The sequence below is a fragment of the Myotis myotis genome, unplaced genomic scaffold, assembly GCF_014108235.1.
Source record: "Myotis myotis isolate mMyoMyo1 unplaced genomic scaffold, mMyoMyo1.p scaffold_m19_p_1, whole genome shotgun sequence".
In the NCBI taxonomy this organism is placed as follows: domain Eukaryota; kingdom Metazoa; phylum Chordata; class Mammalia; order Chiroptera; family Vespertilionidae; genus Myotis; species Myotis myotis.
The window spans coordinates 125,548,662-125,574,725 of record NW_023416313.1 but is presented as its reverse complement, the minus strand read 5'-3'; the positions used below and the strand labels follow the sequence as shown (position 1 = coordinate 125,574,725).

General features: G+C 37.7%; 1 protein-coding gene across 16 annotated transcripts in view; it reads right to left on the bottom strand.

Moving 5' to 3' along the window:
- Window positions 1–11,319: 11,319 nt before the first annotated feature.
- Window positions 11,320–26,064, bottom strand: part of ARHGAP12 (Rho GTPase activating protein 12) — a 206,078-nt gene continuing 191,333 nt past the window's right edge. For 15 of the 16 annotated variants that reach the window (XM_036351214.1, XM_036351162.1, XM_036351176.1 and 12 more), the window contains 6 exons: window positions 18,182–18,298; window positions 16,281–16,379; window positions 14,956–15,033; window positions 14,726–14,860; window positions 14,401–14,503; window positions 11,320–13,567 (listed from right to left, as the gene is read on the bottom strand). In XM_036351214.1, the coding sequence (XP_036207107.1) occupies window positions 13,393–13,567; window positions 14,401–14,503; window positions 14,726–14,860; window positions 14,956–15,033; window positions 16,281–16,379; window positions 18,182–18,298 (707 nt within the window). In that variant the 3' untranslated portion in view covers window positions 11,320–13,392. The remainder of the gene's footprint in view (window positions 13,568–14,400; window positions 14,504–14,725; window positions 14,861–14,955; window positions 15,034–16,280; window positions 16,380–18,181; window positions 18,299–26,064) is intronic. The other variant, XM_036351195.1, reaches the window with a different exon arrangement.

The following is a 26,064-nucleotide window of genomic DNA, read 5'->3' as shown; positions in this document are numbered from 1 at the left end:
ACCCTCCATGCACAAATTTCATGCACCGGGCCTCTAGTTGCTTAATATTCTCCGTTCTACTAGTATATTATCTACAGATGTTTATGCTTTAAGTTATTAATAAAAAATTTAAACATGTTACTAAGGCAAAATTTAAGGTCACTCAAAGATATTGTTATCACCAAGCTTAACACTCACACTATTTAACAGCTGGTTGTTACTCTAAAAGTTAAGTTATTTTTCTCTCTTTATCCACAGGACATTGTGTGCAATTTTGTAAAAGGCTTTGCTGAATCCAGGATTGTATTTATAGCATTCCTTTCATTGACCAACCCATTTTTTTCTTAACTTGGGGGTGGGGGTGGGGAGATGGTATATTTTCAGATTTCAAACTTATCAACATATATTCTTGAATTCCATCTGCAGGTTTTTCAAGAAGCAGGAGCATGTGATTGGTCTGGTCCTGGAGATAGTCATTTAAGACTTTTCATTGCTTTTCTTGGTTCTGTTATCAAATCTCCACATTATTTATTTTATGCTTCCCTATTTGAAGCATAATTTTACTTGATGGGGTTGTAAGCCTTTTTTGTACTTCTTGATCTACATATAGTTTTAAGGCACTTTTTGTTAACTAGCTTTTTTAAAAAGTTCATGGGGAATTTAAACCTCTGATATTTTTATAAACTTGAACTGTTGTATGATCACTTTGATTATATGCTCCACATAGTCAAATTTAGTTCATCCTCTGGAATCTGTGTTCCTCAGTGGGCTTTCTATGCTTTCTATGCAAGCATACCAGCTTCTTTCTCTTCCCCCTCTGCCTCTCATTAACTGTACACTTGAAATCTCACATTTCTATACTCTCCCAGGAATTCATGGTACTATTCACTTTTAAACTCTCAAGTTATAAGATTGTTTGACTATGTGTTCTTTCAAGAAGCATGGATTATCTAGTTACTTCTCTTTTTATGATGCTAGTAGCCACTGATGCTTAATACTTATATTTGTTAACTCAATGGGGAAATAAAATGGGTAACATTATATTACTTCATTTCAATTATTAGTCGGAATACTTCTACATAGAGATATTTTCCTTCTTCTGCCTTTTGGTTACCCAAGTGCAAGCAGAAAAGACAGAATAAATGCTCCCTTCCCTTTATTTACTACCTTTACTGCAGATATTAATTGGTTCCCTAACTTCCTCTTAAGGTGATTATCTTTTAAAATATCATTATGAATTCAAGGGTTAAAAGATATTAATGGGTCTCAATTCACTGCAATCATTCTCATTATTGAAGCTCTACTATTCTATTTTGACCACTGGGAATCCTTTTCAAGTTCCCTCCCGATCTTTTTGACAAGATCCTAGTAGTATTTGATAGCTTCCTTGCTATCTGCTATGATAAAATCCTCTGGGTCTTGTACATTTCCTGTCCCACACATGGAATCAGCCATCTCTCTAAAACCTTTGTTTCTTTTAATGAGAAATTACATTTCAAGATCAAAATATAGGTGGTAGAGATATTCCCTGGGTGGTTCATTTTTCTAGGTCTTTTTCATGGACAGTTAATAGAGTATGCGTACATACATATAGATACATAAACTATCTTATGACTTCATACTGATACTACCAATTCAAATTAAGACTACAGTTTTTACTTATTACAGCTGTGACTCTTTTCTTCCATTATGAGAATCCTGATTCTCAAGGGCTCAGGGTATAGAATATTGCAGAAATACTCATTTGTTTTATTTCCCATTACATACACAATCAGAATATGATTGCTGAAAACATTAAAATTTTTTGCATATATTCTCATCCTTCTGTTGTAAAAATTGCACTAAATCTTTATTTGTAAGGGCCTATGTGGCTTTTAAAGACTACACAGTCTCCCTGTTGGCCCTCATTTACTGTACTCTAATTTCTGTAATCAATAAAATATTTAATGCTCAAACTGCCAGTCCTTATGCTGATGACGCTAAGACATTTTGACAGCCTGAAATTCATTCTGTAATGATTCTTAAAGATGGTGTCATGAAGTATTTTTGAATCCATAAATGCTGATAATTTGTCCCTTTTATGCTTGAAAGTCTATTTTGTTAGAAAATCCTTGACGGACTTCCCTTGAGAATCTTAAGTACATTGCTCCATTTTCATCTGGAATAGAGTGTTGCTGTTAAAAGTTCTGATAATCTAATTAATACTTTCCCTTACAAACATGCCCTTTTTAAACAGATGCTCAAAAGGTTTGCTTGCTTTCCTTTACAGTCCAGTAATTTCACTGGAATGTCTTGATATTGGTCATTTTAGGTCAATGTTATTTATTTGGTGTGCTTTCCGTACATAAATTTATTTTCTAATTTCAGGAAAGTCTTAATAATGTCTTTTGCTTGCCTTCTTTTTATGAACTTCTATCCTATATTTGATTTTTTGCCTATCTTCAATGCCACTTTTTAATTTAACAATCTTTAAACCTTTCATTTTTATTTAAAATTTTTACACTTTAGATTTATTTTAAGGCATTATCTATTTATTGGTTATGTTTCTGTTTACAATTCTGAAATGTTTATAATTCTTTACTGAGTTTTGCCATCTTGTTTCTTAGTTCTTATAATCAGATCTATATTGTCCTTTCAGGTCTTATAGCATTTCCTATAGACCTGAGTATGTATGTATGTATGTATATATATATGTGTGTGTGTCTGTGTATATGTATATATATATAGATAGGTATATATATAGACATATGCCTAATATGCAAATTATCCCCTTGGGAGTTCGATTGCTTGCTATGGTGTGTGCTGACCACCACGGGGTGGCACAGAGCAAAGGGAGGCCCCGGCCTGTAGCTAGAAGGCCCCGATTGGCCCTGATTGCTGGCCAGGCCTAGGGACTCTACCCGTGCACAAATTTCTTGCACTAGGCCTCTAGTTTTGGAATAATAGGACATAGTTTTCTTTCATGGGGATGCTTCTGGCATGCTTCCAGTGTCCATTGGAATGTTATTCTGTTCCTTGTTCTTTTTTTCTTAATATTTTATATGGAATTTGACCTTGATACTATTACTTTGTTTTTATGTAAAATTAATTTTCCTGAACTTTGAAGACAGAATTCAGGGAAGCTTTGTTAACTTCACAGATTCATTCTTGTTTTTGTATTGTGTTAAAAATATGACAGCTTGATTCCTGGGGTTTCCTGGCTCTAACTTACCTTTCCCACTTTGATCTAGATGATCTCTTTTGTCTATTGGCCCTATCCTGTCCAATTTTGATTCTACTCTCAGCAACTTTTCAACGTGAGTTGTCGTCCTGGAAGGGAGAGAGGTTTTGAGAATCCCTAGGGCAGTGATGGCGAACCTATGACACGTGTGTCAGAGGTGACACGTGAACTCATTTTTTTGGTTGATTTTTGTTAAATGGCATTTAAAAATATAAAATAAATATAAAAAATATAAGTCTTTGTTTTACTACGGTTGCAAATATCAAAAAATTTCTATATGCGACACAGCACCAGAGTTAAGTTAGGGTTTTTCAAAATGCTGACACGCCGAGCTCAAAAGGTTCACCATCACTACCCTAGGGGCTTAACTTTTCAAAGTATTACATGTCCCTTTTGTGTCTTCCCCATTGACCCTCTCCACCCTGCTCCCATTCCCTCCCCAGGCCTTCCCCATACTATTGTCTGTTCATGAGTTATGCATACATGCATATAAGTTCATTGGTTAATCTCTTCTGCCCCTACCCTCACCCCTTCCCTATGAAAAATCTCAGTCTGTTGCATGTTTCAATATCTCTGGATCTTTTTTGTTCATCAGTTTATTTTGCTCATTAGATTCCACATAAAAGTGAGATCATGTGATACTTGTCTTTGTCAGCCTCTTCATTCTTGATGGTTGTACTGCAGTTCTGTTCTCAGGTCTACCGGAAGTACCCTATTGCTTCTTTCTTGCTACTCTCTCACAGACAGCAACATCATTGCCAATCTTGAAGCTTCTGGTGCTTTCTCCCCACCTGGTCATATTTTGGGGGCTGTGAGGATACCTTGTTACCTAGTTTTGTGATCATTGTCATTATGTTGTTGTTTTAATGTGGTAATTTAAGAAACTATATTGTCACTGCACCATGTTCTCAGAATCCTTCGTATACTTAATTTTAATACAGGAAGTATGATGTGGGTTACTAGTGTCACCATTACTATGTTGTTAAATCTGTGCTTTTCCTAGCACTTTATTGAGAATGTACTACTTCACATGTTATTGTTTCATGCCAGGATGATACATCTGCTATTTAAAATCAGGTCTCCATTAATTGAAACCATGCTTTATCAAAGCCTCAACATTTCTTGTATTTATTTGACAAACCTGTCTGACTTCAACCCAACAAGTACTCAAGAATTATGTCATTCTCGCCAGCACCGGTTTGGCTCAGTGGATAGAGCATCAGCCTGCAGACTGAAAGGTCCTGGGTTAGATTCCGGTCAAGGGCATGTACCTTGGTTGCGGGCACATCCCCAGTGGGACATGTGCAGGAGGGAGCTGGTTGATGTTTCTCTCTCATCGATGTTTCTAACTCTCTGTTCCTCTCCCTTCCTCTCTGTAAAAAATCAATAAAATATATTTTTTAAAAAATTATGTCATTCTCAACACATGCTACTCAATTATGTACCAATGTATCTTAGCTCAATCTCAGTAGGCTGGCATGACCACAACATGAGTAGCTGATTTGAAAGGCACACTAAAACTAGAGACTGACCATTTTGAGTTCATTTACTCAGTATGGGAATATGTCAGAATTATATATGTACTATTTGACATCACAAGACTGAAAACATGAAAGCAGGAATTGTTTTGTTTACCATTGTATCCTTGGGAATTAACACTATGCTTAAACACCTAAAACAAATTCACTGAATTTGTTGAATGGGATATTAGCATACTGTTAATATTAAAGTATCTTCCCAACCTCTTATTCAGTGGGAGATGTTTCAATAATACCCATTATTTAAAATAATAATTTCATATTGTCTGATACTGGCTTTGTGGAACCATTAATGACAAATGAACAAGCACTTATGAGAGTGATAAGATGGGTAAGAAGGTTCAGTCATTGTTACCTACAATGTTCAGGCAATCAATTTGGTTAATATAACAGGTTGGGAAACAGGGACATAATCGGTAGGCAGCTATAAAATGTAGCCAGATGTCAGAAACATTACATCAGATCTGGTTCCCTAACATAAGAGGTTGAATTCAGGGAACCTCATAGTCAAAACTATGTGATCCAAAGATACTGAATACCCCCGGACCCCAAAAAGATTTATTTTCCTTCTAAGCAGAGCAGTGTTGGCTTTGATTCATTTTTAAGTCCACCCTCTCTAGGGAACATGGTCACAAGGGCCTCAATAAATCCCAATACAGTCTCTGTGAGTAATCATTCATCTGATGGTCTAATGCAGTGGTTCTCAACCTTCTGGCCCTTTAAATACAGTTCCTCATGTTGTGACCCAACCATAAAATTATTTTCGTTGCTACTTCATAACTGTAATGTTGCTACTGTTATGAATCGTAATGTAAATATCTGATATGCAGGATGGTCTTAGGCGACCCCTGTGAAAGGGTCGTTCGAGTACCACAGGTTGAAAACCGCTGGTCTAATGTAAACATCAACTGCTGAGCTAGGGAGGGAAAGGAAGATAAAAGGAAGGCAAACGAAGAAACGACACAGAAAAAAAGTATTTGTTTCAATGAGAAGATGGGACAAGAGTTTGTAAGTTAATTTTACTAGATGGCAAAGCTTCTTCATCTTATGAATTGCTAAAGTCTGAACTGTGTCAATAGGAACTACTACACCACCTATCTAGGAATTTTAATAGAGATTATTTTAGAAACAGAATTTTAATGGAAATTATTAATAGAAAGCCTTTACAATAGGGTTGAAAATACATCAGTAGCATCTTCAACCAGAGCATTGTGTGTGTCAACAATGTGTAAAAGTACCAGCTCTGAAAGAATTTGGCCTGGGAGCCTAATAATAGAGGCCCGGTGCACAAAAATTTGTGCACTCTGTAGGGTCCCTTAGCCCGGCCTGTGCCCTCTCGCAGTCTGGGACCCCTCGGGGAATGACCAACGGCTGGCTTAGGCCCACTCCCCGGGGGGATTGGGCCTAAGCTGCCAGTCAGACATCCCTCTGGCAGCCCGGGAGCCCTCGGGGGATGTCCACTTGCCAGCAGGGAGCAGGCCTAGCTGCAGTTGGACATCCTTAGCACTGCTGAGGCGGGAGAGGCTCCCGCCACCACCGCTGTACTGCCAGCCATCAGCCTTGCTTGTGGCAGAGCAGAGGTCCCCCTGTGGGAGCACACTGACCACCAGGGGGCAGCTCCTGCATTGAGTGTCTGCCCCTTGGTGGTCAGTGTGTGTCATAGTGATCAGTGATTCCCGGTTGCTCTGCTGTTAGGGTCAATTTGCATATTACCCTTTTATTATATAGGATAGAGGCGTGGTGCATGGGTGGGGGCCAGCTGGTTTGCCCTGAAGAGTGTCCCGGATCAGGGTGGGGGTCTCGCTGGGGTGTCTGACCAGCCTGGGTGAGGGGCTGAGGGCTGTTTGCAGGCTGCCACACCCCCTTCAGAGTGGGGGTCCCCGCTAGGGTGCCTGGCCAGCCTGGGTGAGGGGCTGATGGCTGTTTGCAGGCTGGCCAAGCCCCCTAGCAGGGACCCTCACCCCTTGAGGGTGTGGCCATCCTGGGTGAGGGGCTAATAGCTGTTTGCAGGCTGGCCACAGCCCCCAGACACCTAAGCTCCCAGTGGAGGCTGACTGGAAGCAGGTATCTGGGATTTATTTAGCTTCTATAATTGAAACTTTGTTGCCTTGAGCAGAGGCTATAGCGGGGATGGCAGGCAGGAAGCTTGGCTTCCTCCATCACTGGGGCAACCAAGCCTCCTGCTTGCCTGCCGGCTGGCATCTTGGTTGGGTTAATTTGCATATAGTCGCTCTGATTGGCTGGTGGGCATGGCTTGGGCATAGCGAAGGTATGGTCAATTAGCATCTTTATCTTTTATTAGTGTAGAAAATCATTTTGATAAAAACAAAAAACATTCATCTTCATCATCACTCTATGGGATCTATATACCATGTCTCAGTCTGTACTTTAGTAGGCAGCTGGTGAAATCATGTGACCTATTGATGCACTTTGAGATTACCAACAATTTCCTTATATCCATGGCTATATTTCAGCTCCCATTTAAAGATAAATGTTGCATGTAGTTCTTCAACATATCCACTACTTCATACAGGGTGTCATTTCAGAAAATCTTTCCTACCAAACTGAAAATTCTTGAAATCTAAATCTAAGAATACTGTGACATAAACTTCAGAAATGTTATCTCATAGTACAGAATTCCGAAATTTCCCAGAGAACAATGTCAACCAAGGTTTTTTAAAGCCACAGTTTTGAACTCATTTACACCAAATTGCAAGCATTTTGATGGGAGAGGTATTTGAAAGTCAAATCACATTTAACACCCTTCCAACCCCCAATATGAGAGCATACAGCAGGATAAATATTCAAAGTCGGCAGGCCTGCTATAAAAAATGTATCTCTCTTTGCTTTTAAGATCTTCTTGTGTCATATACTTAAGAGATAAGCATGAGAATTATGAAATATTATAACAGGTTTTTATAGGTCATGTATTTTTAAAAAATAATTTTGCATCTTGTAATTGCTTATTCCTCATAACCAACCTTCTAGTACAGTACTGTCCAGAACTTTCTGAGGATGGAAATGCACTATCCAATATGTCACTACTGAACATTTGAAATGTGGATACTGTGACTAACTGAATTTTTAACATTTAATTTTAATAAAATTTAAATTGCTACAATTTAAATGGTGGCTGCAGTGATGGACAGCAGAGTTCTAGAACACAAGTGAAAGCAGATATCCATATTAAGTAGAGATTAATGTACACAATGGCCCACCCAGGAATGTCAATGAGTAGAAATAGAATCACTTAAGTCTGATTATTTGCCAGGAGAGGGAGAAGAATGCTGGCTTACTATCTATACAATTAGAACTAAAGCAGAAAGCAATACCAAACCTCTGTCAACCTCATCATAGGTGTGCTAATATATTTTAAAAGATAATAGAAGTTTAATATGCCACATAAGTAAAAATTAGCTTAAAAACAGATGCCCATAATGTAGACAAGTTACTTGTTTCTTCTAAAACGATATTATTTGAACATGCCAGAATATGCTTTACTTAAGTTGATCACAAACTTAAAATAGCAATAACATAACTAATTAAGATATTTCATCCCTTTCAGCCTTAAGCTTATCATCTTGTGCCACCAAATGGCCTTAAGCATTCACAATAATTCTGGGCCTCCATAAAACAAAACTGTGAATGTGAGGGTCCCTACTAGTCCGGCTTTATCAATTGATGAGACTGTTTTTACTTCAGTGTGTAAGATTCCCATTTCTCTTTGAAGGGAAAAACAAGACATTTGGGGGGCTAGCTATCCGAATCTGTGCTAGTAACCTGCCTTCTGACGCACACTCTTGCTTGCCAATAAATTCCATTCTTATCGAACTCCCTTCTTATCTGTAATACTGTTCTGCCTTGCAGAACCTGTTTTCTGGAATACTCCCATTTTACAGAGGCCATAAACCATGAACCATATACAATCTCTGGAGGGGTTGGCGCAGTGCTGGGGATGGAGGGTGGGGGGTGGGGGAGTTTCACTTCCCCCATCCCAACTCACAGGGGGCTTCAAAGCCCATGAAGGGTCCAGAAGCCTGACCCATATTTGGGGAACAAAAGAACTAAAGCTTATAAAGGGAAAGCTTCGTCCATATCAGCCGTGGGCAAACTACGGCCCGCGGGCCGGATCCGGCCCGTTCGGCTGTTCTATCCGGCCCACGGAGCCGAAAGAGCGGAGGGTTCTCTTGCTCTCCCCTCGGCTCCTTCACCAGCAGCAGTGTTAACATGCATTAGTTCACACAAACACTCCATCCATGCTTTTGTTCCGGCCCTCCGGTCCAGTTTAAGAACCCATTGTGGCCCTCGAGTCAAAAAGTTTGCCCACCCCTGGTCCATATTCATCACTCAGGATTTAGAGCAGGGGTCCTCAAACTTTTTAAACAGGGGGCCAGTTCACTGTCCCTCAGACCGTTGGAGGGCCAGACTATAGTTTAAAAAAAAACTATGAACAAATTCCTATGCACACTGCACATATCTTATTTTGAAGTAAAAAAACAAAACGGGAACAAATACAATATTTGTATTTGCATGTGGCCCGCGGGCCGTAGTTTGAGGACCCCTGATTTAGAGACTGACTCCCCTGAGTCATGGCACTAGTGCAATCTGCAATAAAGGCTACTTTTCTGAAAACATCTTCTTGAGTGCCCGGCTGATTAATTCTCACGCGCCGCCTGGTAGCTTATCTGCAGCATCTTGACTAAATATAAATAATCTCTCAAAATGCCCAAAAGGAAGGAGGTCTCGAATGCTATGCTAAATCTCCAACAGGTACTCTACCATGATGTCACAGTGGTTTTGATTTCTCCCTCTGCAAAGGCCCCGCTAATAAGAATTTGTACATAGTATCATTGGTCGTTTTGATGGCAGTATAGATTTCATCAGCATTACTAGGTTCATGACAACATTACAAGTTTCAGTGCTATTTGCAGTGTGAGTACAAGCATTAGAACCATGTAAAAGATTTGGCTACCAGAATTAATAATTAAAAATCTTAACCAAAACTTCTTTTCTGAAAACATCAAAGAGAGGAAGTAAAATAAAGGGGGGCGGAGAGTTGATGAGAAAAAGTGAGGAACCAGACTTTTCTAAATCCATATGGTAGTGGTTTGTTAAACTGTTACCTTGTTCTACAAGTGCTCTGTTTATGAGTACCATGAAAGTGCTCTTTTCTTTCCTTTTTTTTCCCCTGTGGGAGAAGGGAAGCAATGAAGGAAATGAAAGAGTTCATTTAAGTGCTATATTCACATAAAGCTAATTTATAAAAGCTCAATCCAGCTGAATATATTTACAGCCACCACTGATCCACAAAACTTCAGTTGAGAAGACTAATTGAGATTCCCCAGGAGAACTGCCTTGTCTTTAGTAGTTACAGAATGTCTCATTAGGCATTCTGTACCTCCCCCATCTCTAGAATACAAAGTCTGACTGCCTGGCCTGGGTTTGCAGCTTGTGCGTTTCCAATAGATTCCAATTTGTCATTATTGTAAGAGTGTTGCTTTTGTTTTGCAGCACCCTTTACCATTTTTGTTTGTTTGTTTGTTTCAAACTAAAGCTGCATTTAACAGGACTGTGTTAGTTATATTGCAATACTGTTTAAAAAACAACTCTGCCCCTCCTCCAGGACTGTAACATATGGGCTGCTAAAGTCCTTATTTAACACCTTTTCTAGACTGCACCAGAGAAATGCTTTCTGTAAAAGAGGATCATTAAAGCTAATGGTTGGAGTTCAGAGACCAGTAAACTACATAAAATCTTATTTTCTACCCATTTTCAATTCTATGTTTAGATGCAATATTTGAGCATTTGACTTTTATGACACCATGAGAGCATGACACCCGTTTGACTATTTTTATTTTCTTCTTTACTGAAATGATGTGTGGTATATTTCTTTGTGTATTTTTTTTAATGCATAAAAGATGTTAGAGAAATTAGTGTCATGGGAAACTATATGTTTACTTTAAATATTAGAAGCCTCTCCCATAAGCTGGAAAACAAATCTTTTGGCATAATTATAGAATAACATTTTTCCCCTCTCACTGCTGCTATCTAATATCTAATTTTACAGGCTTACAAAAAATTGTGTGATGAAACAAAAAATAGTATAAAGGTCTCCAGGTCTCTACCCATACTATTATTGATGAAATTTCATTTGTATGAAAGCAATGGCACACACACACACATATTTATATACACACAGTGTACAGATGTGTATATAACATCTGCCTAAGCCTCAAGTTTGGCTGTATTATTCAATTTGTACTTTTCACATAAGAAAAAATTATCTATAGATTTGCCTCTGTCTAAAAGATAACATGATTTTTCATAGATATTTCATAATTAACTTTTTCGAGTAAACAGTGAAGTTTCTTGTTGCTTTAAATTTTAAATATTTTTTTAACTGGAATGTAATCCCATACCGAATATATTTGTCTTTCAATTTCCAACTACTTTTTTTATGACATGCTGAAGTAAATTTAGTAAATGAAATTCCAATGACAACTTATTTCAGCCTTTATTATATTTTCTACTAAAACTCAAGCTGTTGAAACAAAAAAATGACTGGTTTTGTTACCACAAAAAAACAAGTGAGAAATTTTAATTCACAAAGTATGAAAACACAGGACACTAATCTTACTGTACATACAATATTACAATAAATTGATTAGGTATAGACTTAACATTTAAGACTTTACACACATACACACGTACTTTGACAGAAGAAACACAGGACAGTATTAATCACTGATATGTCCATAACGAATGAGAGAAAGAACGTCACTGATTGGAGTCCGATTGTTTTCCTGGCACACAGTCACTATATAGGCCAGTCCTAAATCATGTGGTATTATTAAGGATATCTTTAGGCAAAAATAAACATTCTCACTTGGGGGTTTATTCTCCCTGCCCAAAACAATTTGCTTTCCCATAGCTATCAAGTAACTTGTCTTGTCATCAATTTAACAAGACCACAACAACAAACAATAGTTTTACCACAAAACTCAGGTGAGAGGTTTTTAGATAGATCATACAAAATATTTGTTCTGAAGAAAGGCAAGCTATACATTATAAATTAATTTCTAAGCAAAAGAGACTTGGTTACAAATCATTCACTTTCAAATTTTGATGAAGAAATAAAAAATGGGGACAAGAGAAGAGGTACTGGCATGGGGCTAGTAGAAAAGATGTAAAATGAGGAAAATATATTTGCCACAGAAAATATTAGATTCAGTTGATTTTTAAATGAGGTATACCAGTATCTGCAAAAACAAAAAATTAAAGAAACAAAATAAACATCTCTAATGGGAAAAAATTTCTACACCTCTTATAGTTTTCTTTATTCAGATTAGACATTTCATATACAGCAGTTAATCTAAAAAAATACATTTTAAAAAATCTTCAACAAACCATGCTCTCTGTAACAAAACCTTCCAAACCCTGTTTTATTATACAAATCAATCTACATTAGTAATGTAAAAAGAAATTCTCAAATTTAGCAATGTCATTTTCTGACATCCATCTAATTTACATATAGGTTTCCACTATTCATACTGCAGTTAGAATTCGGCAATAAATTGTTTTCTAATGTATTCTGTACATATTAAATAACCTAAAGGCTCCTCTTGTAGTGCATTTACCATTTAGCAAGTCTACTCAGTATTTTTCCAGTACCATTTGCATTACAGTGATTTGCCTGTAAATGTAATTAAAAACTAAAAGTGCGTAGTTAATTTTATCAAATAACAACCTATTTTGGGAGGAGACCTAGTATTCACAGAAAAGTTTACCAATATCATGATTAGAAATGTTGACTTTGAATATACTCTGAGGCTATACAACATAACTTTATACATAAACTGAAGGACATTAAGTCTTCAGCCTATATTTACATAAAATAATGTGTTTCCACAGGATCATACCAAGAACTCAGTATGGCACTATATATAATTAGGATTGTTAGCTAAATCAGTGTAGCACAGACAGCCCCAAAATACCCTGTACTGACATATGCTAAATTAAACTCCAGTATATCACAGTGTTTTATGTAGTATTAGTGTGCTGCCCAAACAAGCAACTAAGATATCCCATAAGGATGCTGTGCAATACAGCAAAAGACAAAGCCTCTGTCAAGGAATTATATCTGGGTTACAATAAATTTTAGCACTTAGACCACACTACATGCAAAAACCTTGAAAAAGAAATACACAGGTATCAAAACAGATATACTTCACTTTGTTTAAAATGCCCAGGAACGATGTTCAAATAACTGATAGTAAGTATTGTTCTATAAACCTAACAAATCATGAGAAGAAGTTCTACATTATCCAGTTTGAGGGGAAAAAAAAAAGTAGTTTTCTTACCAAATTATCCAGTGTATATGACTGGTTAGATTTGCAAGTTTTTATTTTTACTGAAATTCAGAGTATGGAATGCAAACATTCAGGACAAAATTAAACATAGTTTTATCACCTTGCAACAAAGCAGCAAATATGAGGGCCTATTACCCATTTTGACTCTTCCAGTCCCTTCTGATCCCTCAAAAAAGTGCAAAATCAAAGAGTCACTGCTTGGTCCAAAAACAAAATACAACATGTATAAGGATTTAAAATCTGATGGAATCCGGTTCCTATGCTACAGGTTGTCTTCAATATGAAATCAACGTCCGAAGATGGAATTTATTTCCAGAAGAATTAATTCTACAATCTGGTTTTGGTAGACAGTATGAACTGCGATATTACCAGTCTCTTTCTCTGGCTTTAACAAAGTAGGACCAAAAACAATTGCTATACTTTGATAGGTCATTCGGTTTTTTTCTCCATTTTCTATAACCCTAAGGGGGGGAAAATAAATTGTTAATAGAGAATATCTTAGAGAGGTAAATTCTTCAAATTGTGTTATAAACATAAACAGTTTGCATTTAAAAATGAGAAATAATTTTCATTTTCTGAAGGTACATATAAACTATTTAGCCAAGTAAAATTCAGTTCAAATATCATGTGAAGCTCTTCTGGATAAATATAGCTGGAAGGTATAATTAAACATATCCTAATAAGCTTAAATGTGATATTTTAGCTTAGCATTTAAAATAAGACAAACTTAAACATGACTTACAATTCAGGTGACAGAGATTACTGCACTAGGTTGATAGAGGGGGAAATTTCATTAGAGCACAGAGCTTAAACTTTCAATTTTACTCATTTTATGTGTTGTTTTTAAATCTCTCAATGAATCATTTATTTAGTATTCTAGTGGTTGTTCTTTCAGAAGGAAAAAATCAGTTATTAAGGTAGCTATGTAGTAACTTAGAGCAATGATGGCTTTATTTTAAGGTGATTTAACAGTCCTCATTTATTAACCAATCTCATCTTCATATTAATTAAATTTAACAACAATTTCTAACACCAACCACACCCTTGCTAGGCATTACTTCCCACATGACATCTATTTTAATGTATTCTTTATACCAAACCCTATTACCTATGAGGAACTGAGGCTCAAAGGAGCTCTTTATCAAGTTGCAAAGACAGTAAGTAGTATAGCTGGTATTTAAACCTGGGTCTGAGTGACCAGGCCTCCTGGGTATACTACACCATGTGTCATAACTATGCAGTTCTATTTTTTGTTTTCTTAATTACTATTTCTCTTTTGTGCTGAGACTTTTACCTTTTGAGATGTCTAAAAAGGATCTGCATTGTATCTTGATTTGGCTTTGGCAACTGTTTGATTAGGTCCTTAACAGCAGTGACTCGCTGTCTTGGTTCTTGTTCTGAAAAAAAGATAGTAAGTAGAACTGAAACTGAAAAGCAGTGACATAGTTTGGAACCTGTTATTTGGTGATACACAGTGACATCTGGTGGTCACATTTATAATTTCTGGAGCAAAACCGATTTAAAAAACCCACAAAAAAACCCACCAAAATGTAGTGACTTAATCTGTATAGAGGATTTTCAACATCTAGAAAAAAAAGGGAGTAGAATTACATACTTACTTATTGCATTCACAAAATCATTAAAGTGATTAAATGTAAAAAGTGGTTCTGGTAATTCTCGAAAAAACATTTTTAGTGCTCCAGTGATGACATGAATATCTTCCCATTTACTATCATTCAAGTTCAATTTCTCATCTGGAAAAACAGTAGAAATAGAAACAATTTTAAATTACTTTAAATTCTAACAGCTCTGATTATTTTGGATATAACAATAGGGATTATGATCTTACCATGATTGACTGCAAATCTCAGTTTCTGAATCACTGCAAGGTTGCCACTTACTCTGTATATCCCATCAACATCCAAACCTAAGAGACAAATAATATTTTTATGTTTAAAGTACTTGTTTGCCTCTTCTAAAGATGCTCATATGTTTCAGAATTCTTATTCATTAACATTAGCCTAAATGATATTGTTTAGATACTTGGCAGAGAAAGGGTGGAGATTCACTCTGAATTCTATTTAATAAACAGCAACAATTATATTTTATCATGTAGATTGTGAATCATCTCAAGAAAATCATTTCATTCAACTTGAAATACTAACAATTTAAGATAAACTTCTACAAACAGCTGGGTATAGTTCAACAAGTAAAGAAAGCCAATAGATAAAATCAGCTCACCCATCTTTTCTATGTCATCTTACAATGTAAACGCTATAAATACTCTCTTAAAAATGTTTGCCATATTAATATGTGCTTGTGACAAACTTAGTACAAGCTAGCAACTAAAATAATGGTTCAATAAAAACAATTTATAATTTAGTCACATTTTATATGTGGAATAGAATCATTTGAAATTCACCCAATTAAGCCTAAAAATTCAAATATTCATTAAATGATAATGCTGTACAAATTTTAAAAAGCTATTCATTTAACTTTAAATAAAGGCAAGTAGCACAGTAACTGTACTACCATGTTGACAAAGAGAAAGAGATGAGATCTGAACTGGCAGAAATTATGAATTATGTAAATATTTTAATTGTACATGATGTTTTTAAAGATATACAGATATAATGTGATTAGTCAAGATACTGTTAATTTATATAAAACTAGTATATTATAAACATGTTAAAATTAATCAAAATAGAAATTAGTTTGTCTTATTTTACAGTAAATGACATAAAAAAGATTAGAAAACTTTATAGTTGTTTTAAGTTTTAAAATATCTCATTTTTATTATAAACAAAGAACTTTCTCTTAGTAAGTAAACATAATCTCCTCATATCTTCTACATTGTCAAATCATTTAGAAAAATCAGTTTCAAAACCACTAACTTCTTTATTTAAAGCAAATGCCAACTCCAAATGGCTTCAAAGAACACCAGATACAAAGCAATCATAAGCACTGAACATTTTAATGGATGACCACAAAGGTCTTAATTTAAAACAGGTACAAACACGTAAGTTTTTTTGCATACAAGATGCTTTTCTTAACATCTTCCAATTATGGAGAACTTTTGGTTTCATCACTCAAAATCATAAAAACCCTAGGGATTTTGATGGCAAAACGATGGGCTGGTGTGCTTAACATTTTAGAAAAAAATGATTTTCTTACCATATTCTTCAACATATTCGATGCATAATTTCACAAATTTTGGCACTGTGTCATTCTCTCTCTGACACAGATTAGCAAGATTGGCTCCAAATACCTGATCTGAAAGAGATTGTTTTTCCAAAAAGAATCACTTTGCTAAAATTTAGTTCACAAAACAGCTAAACCATTTCACAGTGCAATAAAGCCAATGAGTGCATCCAGAATTGCTTACCATGATTATACTCTATGTGATCTATACTCTGCTTATCTTTTCCAATTTCATTTCAAACAATTTTCCTTCTTTACTAAATTCCATGAACACCCCAACTTATATTTGCTTGAGAACTTTATTACTTTCTATGGCATCTGTAGAGATCAATATTCACCTATATTGAGCTCCTTCTCATTTCATCAATCCTGGTCTCAGCTAAATGTCATCGCCATAGGAAAACCCTCTGAACATCCTGTCTACCATAATCCACTTCCAGTCACTATTTTATTACGATGTTAGATAATTTATTGTAGACGTTACTCTTTTAAATTATGTTGTCCATCTCTCATTTTTATATATAAATTTTGTGAGGGCAAGGACCTCCCAACTGAACACTTGGCACTTAGTACATACTCAAGTATTAAAAGGAGCCAACACTTGATTTCACAAAATATATTTCAAAGACTTCTATTAATCTTTCAGCGCAAAAGCTTTGAAATGCCAACACTTGTGCTAAGCATTCATGAAAACAAACAAAATATCTGAAGTAGTGAATAACAACATAAAATGGCAACAGTTTATATTTTTTAGTGAAAAGGCTTGGTGAACAAATTAGTGGCTGTTTCAATTCATTTATTTTTGAAGTTTTTTTTAAGGTTCTAAACTCAAAATATTAAATTAATATACATTATCTGGGAGTATTTGTCTGTAACTCTTAGGCTGCTAATAGGAATCACTTAATTAGCTGAACTCTTCCTAAAAGTTTTAAGTATCTTCTTAATGAAACCCATTTGTGTATTTTAATTCAGATGCTCTGCAAACAGATGTACCAGTGATGATTTTTGTCAGAAACTTCATAATCAGAGACAAACATATATTTTATATATATCCTTTACCTATACCTTTATTTAAAATAACTATCACTGTTTTGAATTATGTATTAAAAAACTTACCTTTGGAATTAAACATGCTTCTAAGAATATTGTATATTGTTTAAGTCATATATAATTTTAAAAGAATGCTTTCTTACAAAGACAAGATCCTGTGCATTATGGTTCTTTTAATGAAATAAGAAATATATTAATTTTTAAATTATCTTAAATGAGAACTGAAGATAAATAAGAATAAAATTGCTTATTCGTTATTTTTTCTTCTTTCTACTGTGTTAATGATTGTCTATTCAAAATTTCTTCTGATCTGTACATCTCAAAACTGAAAATCATGTCTTCTAAAACTGTGCCACGTGCCCAGTGGGTGTTACTCAGTGGTTGAGTATCGACCTATGAACCAGATCACAGTTTGTGCCCAGATTGCAGACTTGATACCCAGTGTGGGGCGTGCAGGAGGCGGCTGATCAATGATTCGCTCTTATCATTGATGTTTCTATCTCTCCCTCTCCCTTCCTCTCTGAAATAAAAAAATATACATTTTTAAATAATAAATAAAAATGTGCCACCCATATGATCACACTTGTGTAGTTCCTCTAGTACAGGGTTGCTAAAAACTTAATAGTTTGGTATTTCTGTCTGCTCAATGCTTTAGTTAAAATAAACTCTTCATGTGGATTTTAAAAATCAACTTTAATTACTCACATGTATTTAATCACTGAACCTAAAAACTTTATGAGTAAGGAATGAGAACATTTTTATTTTGAAAATTTTTTAGCTTTTAATTCCAAATGTCTTATTTCTAATTTCATACTTCTACCTACCTTTAATATAACCTTTTTCACGAACAGCTTGCAAAGTGGGGCGCCGTGTAAGAAACTTCTTTAAGTTTTTCTTGTTTTTTTTCTGTTCTGAAGAATCGATGCTAGACACTTTCATGGCTGAAAACAGAAATTAAGCATTTCATAAAATAAAAACCTTTTTGAAAAAAAGTTTTTCCAGCTAACATTAATCTGTTATATAAAAATCACAGTATAAATTCAGTTATTCTAACTTTTATATGGTTTAAGAGTAACATGTGAGGAATCAAACACATAATTTTTCAAAGTGAAAAACCAAACAAAACATTCCATTTTTATCACTAAGACTGACCACAAACTGTACCTTCTTTGATATATATGTCAAGACATTCCTAAGTTGCCTTAATTTACATTCATTATTTTATAAAGAATACTCGAGGCCCAGTAAACGAATTCATGAATGGGTGGGGTCCAGCCAGCCCACCCCAATGGGGGCCGATTGGGGCTGGCAAGGCCGATCGGGGGTGGGGCCACAGGAGGTTTTGGGGGGCCAATAGGGGCCTGGATTGGGCCAGTTGGCCACCGCAGTGTGCGTCCTTGTGATTGGTCATTCCAGTTGCTGGGTTTTTATATATATAGACACAACTTATCTTCTTTAACTCTCCATCAGTTTTAGAAGGTAAAAAAAAACACCCAGCAGCGCTAGCCGGTTTGGCTCAGTGGATAAAGCATTGGCCTGTGGACTAAAGGGTCCTGGATTCAATTCTGGTCAAGGGCACATACTTTGGTTGCAGGCTTCTCCTTGGCCCGGGCCCTGGTCAGGGCTTGTGCAGGAGGCTACTAATCAATGTGTTTCTTTTACATCAATGTTTCTCTCTGTCTTTCCCTCTCTCTTCCACTCTCCCTAAAAATCAACGGAAAAATACCCTCGGGAGAGGATTAACAAAGTAACAAAATAAAACGAAAGACCAGCAAAAAAATTATCCTATATAATAAAGAGCTAATATGCTAATTAGACTGGACAGCAGAACTACCTTCCGGAATGACCATCTAGAATGACCAGTGGGTGGAGGCGGGGCCAGCAAACCTGTGCCACCAGGCCAGCCATGGCAGTCCTGGCACCCCCCACTTCTGCAGAGGGGGCGGGAGAGGCAGAAGCTTGGGCCTGATCCCAGCACTGCCCCTTTCTCAGAGGTGGCAGGAAAGGCGGTGGCGCGGTCCTGGTGCCGCACCTTCCAAAGAGGAAGTGTGAGAGGGGGCGGTGCAGTTCCGGAGCCTCCGCACAGGCAGGAGAGGGCAGGACCGACCGACCGGGGCACCTCAACCTCCCATGGCCCCTCCCCTGGCTGGCCTGGCCTCCGATCACAACCCCCCACCAGTGGGTGGGCGGGGACCAAGCTAAGGAGCAGCGAACCGGCTTCCGTGGTTGAGCTGCGCTCCTATCCCCCCCCCCCCCCCCACCCATGCTCAGCCAGAAGCCAGGCTCATGGCTGGTGAGTGCAGAGATGGTGGCAGGAGCCTCTCCCACCTCTGTGGCAGGCGAGTAGTAAGGAGCGAGGGATCCTGAACTGCGAGAACCCTGGACGGCAAGAGGGATGTCTGAGTGCAGGCGGACATCCCCCGAGGGGTCCCAAACTGTGAGAGGGCACAGACTGGGCTGAGGGACACACACACCCCCAACCCCATGCATGAATTTTGTGCATTGGGCCTCTAGTAAACCATAAACCAAAAAATTCCTATTCTTCCCTATCCTTACTTTACTATGTAGAGAGAGAACTATCTTAATTATTCATAGTTTAGGCTAAGTCTCATCATAATTATCTATCCTCTGAACTAATTCTTTGGAAAATGCTGTATACTGCCTTTAATGCTGATTTCTTTTTTTATTATAATAACAATTCAAAAAGTAAATATCTTGAAAAATAACTAGGTGGGTGGGGAAGATGGCGGCGGTATAGGCAGGCGCGTCCCAGGTCGTGTCCCTGAGCAAATGGAGTGAGCAGCTGAAACTAGTAACATCCACCCCGAATTGGCGAAATTCCTCAGCTGGCGAGACGGTTTGCAGCCAGGAAGAGCAGAACTCCCCTGGAAAGGTAAAAAAACCAGGGATTTGGGCAGGAAAGTTTGCCAGACCTCTGAGCCCAGAGAGTCGGAGGGAGACCGCGTGGCAGACAGCCGCGTCCCTTGGGACAGGCACAGCCCCTGACGGGGGGAAAGGAGAACCGCGGGATTCCTGGCGCTGCCGGGGGAATTGAGAGCTGGGTCTGTGATCACAGAGGACTGAGCCTAAAGGGGGCAGCCTGAAGAGCTGACCAGACCATGCAGTCCCGGTAAGAGAAGAAGCTTACAGAAACCAAGCCTTCCCCGGTTCCGCGGCCGGCGTTTGTTTGTTTGTTTTCACTGAATCCTGTTCATGGGACATTTCGAATACAGACACTCACCTGTGCTGAAGAGAGGGAGAGTGTGCGGAGGAGTGGAATCTGGGGAGAGACTGAGGAGAGAAGGGGGGCCGGGAGAGGTGGCAGCGAATTGAGTGCTGAGACACCCCTGAGCCCAGGACTGGGGCAGCCATTCTCTCCAGAGAGTGAGACTCCTCCCCCCAGCCCCCAGGCAAGGAGCACAGCCACACCCAGATTCCACCCTGTAGGAGATCAAGGATTAAAATAACCTGATCAGTCCCTGGGAGTTAACAGCGTCTGGCCTACAGAGGGATTTTCAATCCCAGCAACAACACAGCACTGGTAACTCTTACGCAGCCAGCTCTGGGCAGTGAACTTCCACTGGACAGAGAGGCCCTATAGCCTCAGAGGCCAACCCCAGAACACTGCCACCCAGAGGCTGACCCACAAACTGACTCTTTGCTAAACACAAAATAAGGCAGTCTGGGAAACAAATGCGGCTTGCTTTAAAATAAGGACTGTGGTTTACAACACAGAGGAACAGTGTATCGCAGGGAAACTCAACACTCTCCTGAATACCTGGCAGGTCTAAGGCGAGCCACACTGAAGAATAGAAGAACCGAAGGCCCTTCACTACTGCAATATTTTTTTTCTTTTTTCACCTTTTAACTAAGAAACCAATTTTTTTTTCTTTTTTTTCTTTTTTTTCTTTTCTTCTTTTTTTTTTCTTCTTTTTTCCATCACCTAATTTTACCCTTTTAATTACTACCTTCTTATATTTAACCAGTATTATTACTGCTACCAATTTACCATTTTTTTTTAAAGTGCCATTTTATTTTCTCTTTATTTTATTTTGGGATTAGTGTTCTCCATTCTATTTTCATCGTTATATTATTGGTTGTTTCTAGTTTGCATTCATCTCCAGGGAGCTGTTGCTGGAATTTGTTGGGATTAATGGCTGTTCTATAGGAGTATTCTCCTCATATAAAAAAGTCTCTTCCCCTCTTCCACTTCATTCTCTCTTTTCGCTCTTTTTTTTTCTTTTCTTTTCTTTCCTCGCTTTTATTTTCCCCCCTCCTTTTTCCCAATTTCATTTTTGCACTCCTTTTTTTGGTCCCTAATTTTCTTTTCTTTTTTCTCTTTTCTCTTTTTCTCTTCCTTCTTCCTTATCCCCTAATTCTCTTAATTCAGGTGGTCACCTTTATTTGGGGTTATTAATATCGTGAATATATTTGTGTATAGTGCCTGGTACGTGGTGCCTTGTTGTGTTGTATTTTGTGCCTTTAAATCAACACAGCAGATCCAAGCAACAGCAACCTCCTGAGCACCACACCCTCTGCTGAGAAACAGCAGCTGTACGTGAAACCTCGCCCCACCAGCCAGAAGAGCCACGACAGCTGTGAACAGCACCCACCAGAGGAGCTGCTGCCAACTGAAGAGCAGCTGCTACCGCAACCGCCCGAAGAGCAACCGCAGACCAAGGAGTCACTGCCACCAAGGGAGCAGCCACTGAACGACTCAACGTCTAGATATGTCAGTGAGATCAAACATGGGTAGACAAAGAAACCCCCAAAGGAAAGAGAAGGAGGACTCTCCAGAAAAGCAGCTAAGTAATACAGAGGCATGCAACATGACAGAAAAAGAATTCAGAATGAGGGTCCTAGAGTGCATAAACCGGATGGAGGAAAAAATCGACAACCTCTGCAAGAAGCAAGAAGAAACAGATGAAAAAATCGATAACATATGGAAGAAGCTAGAAGAAACAGATGAAAAAATCAACAACTTAAGTAAGACCCAAGAAGAAATGAAGAGTGATATAGCTGCAATGAAAAACTCCATTGAAAGTATCAACAGTAGACTAGGAGAAGCGGAGGACCGAATTAGTGATTTAGAAGACAAGGAAGGAAAACACACCCAAAACGTACTGCAATTGGAGAAAAAAATGAAAAGACAGGAGGAGAGCCTAAGGGAGCTTTGAGACAACATGAAACGAAACAACATACGAATAATAGGGGTACCAGAACAACAGAAGGATGAACAAGGATTAGAAAACCTATTAGAAGAAATAATATCAGAAAACTTCCCTGAGGTGGGGAAGAAAAAAGTCACACAAGCCCAGAGAGTCCCAAACAAGGTGAACCCAAAAAGACCCACACCAAGACACATCATAATTACCATGGCAAATGTTCAGGACAAAGAGAGAATCTTACAGGCTGCAAGAGAGAGACGGAAAGTTACATACAAGGGATCTCCCATTAGATTGTCCAATGATTTCTCAACAGAAACACATCAGGCCAGAAAAGAATGGACGGAAATTTACAAAGTGATGCAAAGCAAAGGACTGAATCCAAGAATACTCTATCCAGCAAGGCTATCATTCAAACTTGAAGGGGAAATAAGAAGCTTCACAGACAAAAAAAGGCTAAGGGAGTTTATCACCACCAAGCCAGCAATGCAAGGAATGCTAAAGGGACTGGTATAAAAATAAGAAATAAAAAGCTCAGAAAGAAAACAGCCACACAAAAACAGAAATGCCTACAAACAAGTACCTTTCAATAATAACTTTAAACGTAAACGGACTAAATGCTCCAAACAAAAGACATCGAGTGGCTGAATGGATAAAAAAACATGACCCATACATCTGCTGTCTACAAGAAACCCACCTCATTAGAAGGGACTCACACAGACTGAAAGTGAAAGGATGGAAAAATATCTTTCAGGCAAATGGAAAGGAAAAGAAAGCTGGGGTAGCAATACTTATATCGGACAAAATAGACCTCAAAGTGAAGGCCATAACAAGAGATAAGGAAGGCCACTTCATAATACTAAAGGGATCAATAAAACAAGAAGATATAACCCTGGTAAACATATATGCACCCAATGCAGGAGCACCCAAATTCATAAAAAAACTCCTGGAAGATATCAAAGGAGAGATCGACAACAATACAATCATAGTAGGGGACTTTAATACACCACTGACAGCACTGGATAAGTCCTCTAGACAAATAATCAGCAAAGATACAGCAATCCTAAATGACTCACTAGATCAGATGGACTTAATAGACATCTTCAGAACACTTCACCCGAAAGCCAGGGAATATACATTCTACTCAAATGCTCATAAGACATATTCAAAAATAGACCATATATTGGGTCACAAGCAAAGTATCCCCAAATTCAAGAAAATTGAAATCATAAAAAGCGTCTTCGCAGACCACGATGGCATAATATTAGAAATAAACTACAATAAAAACAACCCAAAATACTCAAACACCTGGAAGCTGAATAGCATGCTATTAAATATTGATTGGGTTACCAATGAAATCAAAGAAGAAATTCGAAACATCCTGGAAACTAATGACAATGAAAACACAACAATCCAAAACCTATGGGACACAATGAAAGCAGTCCTGAGAGGGAAGTTTATAGCTCTACAGGCCTATCTCAAAAAACAAGAAAAAATGGTAGTAAATCATCTAACTCTACAACTCAAAGAATTAGAAAGAGAGCAACAAGAAAACCCCAGAGTGAGCAGAAGGAAGGAGATAATAAAGATTAGAGCAGAAATAAATGACATAGAGACCAAAAAAACAATACAGAAAATCAATGAAACCAAGAGCTGGTTCTTTGAAAGGATAAACAAGATTGACAAACCTCTAGCCAGACTCACCAAGAAGCAAAGAGAGAGGACCCAAATAAACAAAATCAGAAACGATAGAGGCGAAATAACAACAGACCCCACAGAAATACAAATGATTGTTAAAAAATACTATGGACAGCTCTACTCCAACAAACTAGATAACATGGAGGAAATGGACAAATTCCTAGAAAAATACAACATTCCAAAACTCAATCAGGAAGAATCTAAAAATCTCAACAGGCCAATAACTATGGAAGAAATTGAAGCAGTCATCAAAAAGCTTCCAGCAAACAAAAGCCCAGGACCAGACGGCTTAACAGGGGAGTTTTACCAAACATTCAAGGAAGAACTAAAACCTATCCTCCTCAGACTACTACAAAAAATTCAAGAGGAAGGAACACTTCCAAGCTCATTCTATGAAGCCAGCATCACCCTAATACCAAAACCAGGTAAAGACAACACAATGAAAGAGAATTACAGGCCAATATCCCTCATGAACATAGATGCCAAAATCCTCAACAAAATCTTAGCAAATCGGATCCAGCAGTACATCAGAAAGATCATACACCATGACCAAGTAGGATTTATCCCAGAGATGCAAGGATGGTACAATATCCGCAAATCAATAAACGTGATACATCACATAAACAAATTGAAAGAAAAAAACCACATGGTCATATCAATTGATGCAGAAAAAGCATTTGACAAAATTCAACACCCATTTTTGATAAAAGCTCCCAGCAAGGTGGGAGTAGAAGGATCATACCTCAACATAATAAAAGCCATATATGACAGGCCCACAGCCAACATCATACTCAATGGACAAAAACTAACACCATTTCCCCTAAGAACAGGAACAAGACAGGGTGCCCCCTCCCACCACTCCTGTTCAACATAGTACTGGAAGTGTTAGCCATTGCAATTCGGCAAGAAGAAGAAATAAAAGGCATCCAAATTGGAAAAGAGGAAGTAAAACTGTCCTTATTTGCAGACGACATGATATTATACATACAAAACGCTAGAGACTCCATCAAAAAGCTACTAGACTTAATACATGAATTTGGCAATGTAGCAGGATACAAAATTAACCCCAAGAAATCCGAGGCATTTCTATACACCAATAGTGAACTTTCAGAAAGAGAGATTATAAAAACAATCCTGTTTACCATCGCACCAAAAAAATTAAGCTACCTAGGAATAAACTTAACTAAAGAGGTAAAAGACCTCTACTCAGAAAACTACAGGACGTTGAAAAAAGATATAGAGGAAGACATAAACAGATGGAAGAACATACCGTGTTCATGGATTGGTAGAATCAACATCATTAAAATGTCCATCCTACCCAAAGCAATCTATAAATTCAACGCACTTCCCATTAAAATACCAATGGCATACTTCAGAGATCTAGAACGAACTCTCCAAAAATTCACCTGGAATAAAAAAAGACCCCGAATAGCTGCAGCAATCCTGAAAAAGACCAAAGTAGGTGGGATCTCAATACCAGATATCAAGATGTATTACAAAGCCACTGTTCTCAAAACTGCCTGGTACTGGCACAAGAATAGGCATATAGATCAATGGAATAGAATAGAGAGCCCAGAAATCGGCCCGAACCAATATGCTCAATTAATATTTGACAAAGGAGGCAAGAACATACAATGGAGCCAAGATAGTCTCTTCAATAAATGGTGTTGGGAATATTGGACAGATATATGCAAGAAAATGAAACTAGACCACCAACTTACACCATACACAAAAATAAACTCAAAATGGATAAAGGACTTAAATGTACGACAGGAAACCATAAAAATTCTAGAAGAATCCAAAGGCAACAAAATCTCAGACATATGCCGAAGCAATTTCTTCAC